Source organism: Mustela putorius, unplaced genomic scaffold, assembly GCF_011764305.1.
Source record: "Mustela putorius furo isolate JIRA1106 unplaced genomic scaffold, ASM1176430v1.1 tig00003901_pilon_pilon_pilon, whole genome shotgun sequence".
NCBI classification, from domain to species: domain Eukaryota; kingdom Metazoa; phylum Chordata; class Mammalia; order Carnivora; family Mustelidae; genus Mustela; species Mustela putorius.
Window position 1 is genome coordinate 22,670,853 of NW_025422049.1, and position 4,884 is coordinate 22,675,736.

Below are 4,884 nucleotides of genomic sequence, written 5' to 3' on the forward strand. Positions count from 1 at the left end.
GAGGATAGAAGCCAGATAGATGTTTTACATTCTTAGAAAGCCCCCCTCCCAAGGTGTTTTTATGCCAGTGGTGGACTCATACTCCTTGAAAAACAGTAGGGCATACATATTTAAAATGATATCAGATGTTGAGTTATGAGTTATCCTTGCTCATGGGATGAGAACAACAACAACAGAAAACAAAGACTAGAGATTTTGAGTCCAGGTAGCTAGAAGAGGAAAGGAGTATTAAAAAATAAAGACTAGGGTGAAAGTGGAAGATTGCTTTTTAAACTGCTTTATTAATTTCACTTTATGAAAGGAATAGTTTTTCCTAAAACTGAGTGAAATTGCCCTACTGGACAGAAAATTTTACATTTGAGACAAAACAATACTTAATTACAAACTGGTAAGTGGAAACACCAAAAGCTTTACAGAAAAAGTAAATCACAAAACTACAAGCTTGTAGAGCTGAGGCCACATTAACAACCTCAGAGAAAACCTTAGGTTTCAAGGTATAAGGCAAAAGTCATAATGATTATCAGGTTCAGGAGTCTGGAAGCGCTTATGATGTCTCATTTGCTGCTCCTTAGTCTTTCTCTTGACCTCCATCATCTGCCCTACAAACTTTTCCTCCTCACCTCCCACTTCATTGTGATCAGTATGCCTGCTAGGTATGGCCCACCGAAAATTAGGGACAAGTCGTCTCATTCGCCCCAGCCTGACATTTTTTCCATGCTTCTGGCCTTCACCCCCTTTCGAATTGCGTGATCCCTCTTCATTCTGCATGGGGCCCTGTTCCTCTCCTTCGTTTTCCTGCTGGGCATTTTCCATGTTGACATTTTTCACCACTTGTTTCTGTTTGGACGCCATTGCTCCTAGGAGGTAAGAGACCAGGAAAAGCGCTATTTTGGGGGGTGGGGGTGGGGTGGTGGGACGATCAGCACCGAGGACAGAGGCCCTACTATGCACCTTTCAAAATTCAGAGCCCAGGATTTCAAAGGCTTTTGAAAATTTTACTCTCCCACCGGAGAGGCTCCTTGCATTCTTCAGGGGGATCCCGGTCCGAGCCCTCCCCCGCTCCCTCCCTGTCGCTCCTCTCCCCTTCCCCACCAAAGCCCACCATTTTCCCTGCCAATTTCTGCCCAGGCCTCTGCAAGGCATCAAGATGGAGGACGGGCTGGGCGGGGGGCGCGGGGGAGGAGGGAATCTGGGGTCTCAGGGCTTTCCATACTTTCCCCCCCGCCCCCCACACTGTACCCGGCACCGACCTGGGCCTATCCTTGCAGTCTCCTCCTCCCAATTCTCGCCGAGAGTGCGCCGCCGTGACACTTAGACTTGCACACCTGCAGAGGGCCGGGGTGGGGACAGCGGGGGCTGCTGCAGCCGAGCGCTCCCCGCCGACCCGAAGCTACCCAGCTCCGCCCGGACCCTCCACGGCCGCCTCGCCCCCACACCCAGCCGCCCCATCCCCAGCGCTGACCACCATTTTCCACGCCAAGAAGGACGGGGGCGGGGCGGGAGTGCAAGAGGCAGGTGTTTCCGAAGGGTCGTCGCTTCACCGCCGTCCAGCCCTCGGCTTACTGTTTTCTGCGGCCAAACGCGGGCTGCGAGGCGGCGTGAGCGCTGCGAGCGCTGCGGTCCTTGCGCCGCTTCGCTCCGGGGCAGCCGGCAGGGCTCGGCGGGCCGCGTGGGCTCTCCCACACCCAGACCAGGGAACACTCCCCCTCCTCCCGGTCCCTTACCTGCTTCCCCTCCGCGTCTGACTCTTGGGGATCGCTTCTGGCCCGCGCGCCCGCACGGCCACCGGGTGTAGACACCGAGAAGTGAGCGAGCGAAGGCCAGCTCTGACGCTACAGCGAGGTGAGCGAGTCAGCGTTGGCGGCTCACGTGAGGCCTTCGTCACCGCGAGTGGCACCGCCCCCATTCCGTGCCGGCTTCTGCCCGCAGGGTGGCGCACAGCCCGTTGGCCTGCGCAGTTCCCCTCTGCTGCCGGGTCCTTTTTATTTTATTAATTTATTTGCCAGAGGGGGAAAACAAAGAGCCCAAGTTGGGGGAGCTGCAGGCAGAGGGAGAAGCAGGCTCCTCGCAGAGCAAGGAGTCCCATGCGAAACTGGATCCCAGGACCCTGGGATCATGACCTGAGCCAAGGCAGACGCTAAAGCGGCTGAACCACCCAGGATTCCCGAGCCGGGTCCTTCTTAATTAACTGCACCTGTCTGGGCTCTGTGGCTCTCCCTTCTTTGTATATTCCTGGGCGTTTCTGTGCCTGCTGGGGAAAGGCAGTATCTTCTCAGGGGCCTACTGGCCCTTCGCAGTTCTTCCCTGGGGACTTGCCTCTTCCTCTCTTCTGCTCCTGGGATACATCCCTATCCACTCCAGGAGGACGGGGCAAATTTAAGCAGGTGCAGAAAACTCAGTGGTGAAGATAATCACATTTTAGTGCAATATTAAAAAAAATTAATGCAAGGACATCTATGAGCAAGATGTCCCACCCACCCTGCTGCCAACCTGTGGGCCTCTCGGCTACCAACGCTATTTTCTCTATACCAAATGTGTATGTGGGGTGGGGGGACAAGAAAAGATATGGAATTTTTTCTAATTCTTCTTAATATCTTTTTCTTTTGTTGTTCCCTTTTAGAATTGCGTTCTCTTTATAGTTTACATGAACTTTAACTTTTGTTATGGAAAATTTCAAACATATGCAAAAATAAAATGGTATAATGAAAGCCACTGTACTCATCACCTAGCTGCGAAAGTTAACTCATTGCCAGTATTATTTCATGTATCTCCTTACCCACTTTCTACTCTTAGAAATTATTTTTGAAGCAAATCCCGGTCCTAATATTATTTTGCGTGTATTTTCAAAGTACGTGTCTATAAGGACTCTCATGTACTTAATTATATAATTTATATATAATATAATATATATATATTTATATCACAATAGCATTTTTACACCTAACAATTGATAATTTCTTAATACTGTTTTATGTCTGGGGTGTCTGGGTGGTTCAGTTGGTTAAGCGTCTGCCTTGGGCTCAGGTCATGATCCCAGAGTCCTGGGATTGAGCCCCGAGTTGGGCTCCCTGCTCAGTGGGGAGTCTGCTTTCCCCTCTTCCTCTGCCTCTCCCCCTGCTTGTGCTCTCTCCATCTCCCTCTCAATTGAATAAATAAAATCTTTAAAAAATACTGTTTTATGTCCAACCCATGTTCAAATTCTCAATTCTGTCATAGTTAAAAAAATTATTTATTTTTAAATTGTAAGACTTTTTAAAAAAAGGCTTATTATTTATTTATTTATTTGAAAGAAAGAGAGACAGCAAGCAGGGGGAGCAGGAGAAGGAGAAGCAGGCTCCCCAGTGAGCAGGGAATGGGATATGGGGCTCCATCTCAGGACCCTAAGATCATGACCTAAACTGAAGTCAGATGCTTAAACAACTGAGCCACCCAGGCACCCCATCATAGCTTTTTTTAAGAAATAGTTTGTTTGGATCATGTTCTGAATAAGAACTAATATGTATTTCTGCCTTCAAGATACTCTTTTTGTCTTTGACTTTGACAATTTGACTATAATGGGTCTTGGTGAGTGTATTCTGCAAGTTCATATCTGATGTTGAAACTTTCTATTGTATTTTTAATTTCAGCTACTGTACTTTTCAGCTTCAGAATTTTTGTTAGTACTTTTGATAATTTTTTCCTGTTTATTTATTTTCTCTATTTGGTGAGCCATTCTCCTGGTTTATTTTACTTCTTTGTTCGTGGTTTCCTTTAACTTTTTGAGCATATTAAAGACAGTTGACTTAAAATCTTTCCTTAGTAAGTCCACCTTGCTCAGGGACAGTTTCTACTAATTCCGTTTTTGCTGTGAATAGGCCATACTTTCTTTGCATGTTTTACAGTTTTTGCTGTTGAAACTAAACATTTTGAATATTATAATGTGGCACCTCTGGGAGTCATATTCTTCCCTCTCCTCAGGATTTGTTGCTGGCTATTGTGGGTTGATGTTTGTTTGTTTAGTGACCTTTCTAAATTGTTTTTGTGAAATTTGTATTCTTTTGTTATGTGTACCACTGAAGTCTATTGCCTTAGCTTAGTGATTAGCTGGTGTTTTGACAGCTACCTTAAATACCTGGAGCCACTAAAAGAAAAAAAGGAAGAAACACTCTCACTCTTTGCAGATTGGTCTGTGCTGAGGAACTCATTCACTGCTTGCAGAGAGTCTGCTTGATGATTCTCTCCCTTTGCCCTTTTCCCCTACTCATGCATGCACTTACTGAAGACTCTTATTTTGGGATCTCTTTGGTTCCCATTTTTGGCCACCTTCCCCTTTCCTTTCATGCCATGATCTCTTCTTTAGCAGCCATCTCATCTATACATATATCTTCAGTCGCCATCCACCCATATATGATTCCTGTATTTTCCTCTCTAGCTCAGTCTTTGATATAAATATCTTGCTACATTCTTAACATTCCCACTGGGGTATGCAAAGGTATAAAGAAATCAAATGGCCTATTATGTTCCCTCTAAAAAAGATCCATTATGTGTTGCCCATTCCAGTTAACATTACTACCTATCACACAGATGTTCAGGAAAGTCACCTGAGAATCCCACTAACACTTCCCTTTTGTACCCCTGCTACCCACCCAATTTTCATATTTTTCATGAGTTCATCTCTTTGTTCATTCATGAATATCTTCATTCATGTGGTAGAGAGAGAAATATTGCTGTATCAGGGGAGAAGGGGGATAATTACACAATCACAGTCCTCGATGGGTTATCATTGCAAAGAAAAGGGGCTACCTTAGTAAGATTTGTCACATGGGAGGAAGTAGAGAGCATAGTTGCTGATGTGGGTAATTTGGTAGGTTTGTTGGTCAGAACATATAGGCAATCTCTTCTGTG

General features: G+C 46.1%; 1 protein-coding gene across 1 annotated transcript; it reads right to left on the reverse strand.

Annotated features, from left to right (window-relative positions):
• Positions 1–261: 261 nt before the first annotated feature.
• On the reverse strand, positions 262–1,878 carry BEX4 (brain expressed X-linked 4). Its single transcript, XM_004781757.3, has 3 exons — positions 1,725–1,878; positions 1,251–1,325; positions 262–857 (listed from the first exon to the last, which is right to left on the reverse strand). The coding sequence occupies exon 3, from the start codon at positions 850–852 to the stop codon at positions 490–492; it is 363 nt and encodes a 120-aa protein (XP_004781814.1). The 5' UTR covers positions 853–857; positions 1,251–1,325; positions 1,725–1,878; the 3' UTR covers positions 262–489.
• Between the last annotated feature and the right edge of the window lie 3,006 nt (positions 1,879–4,884).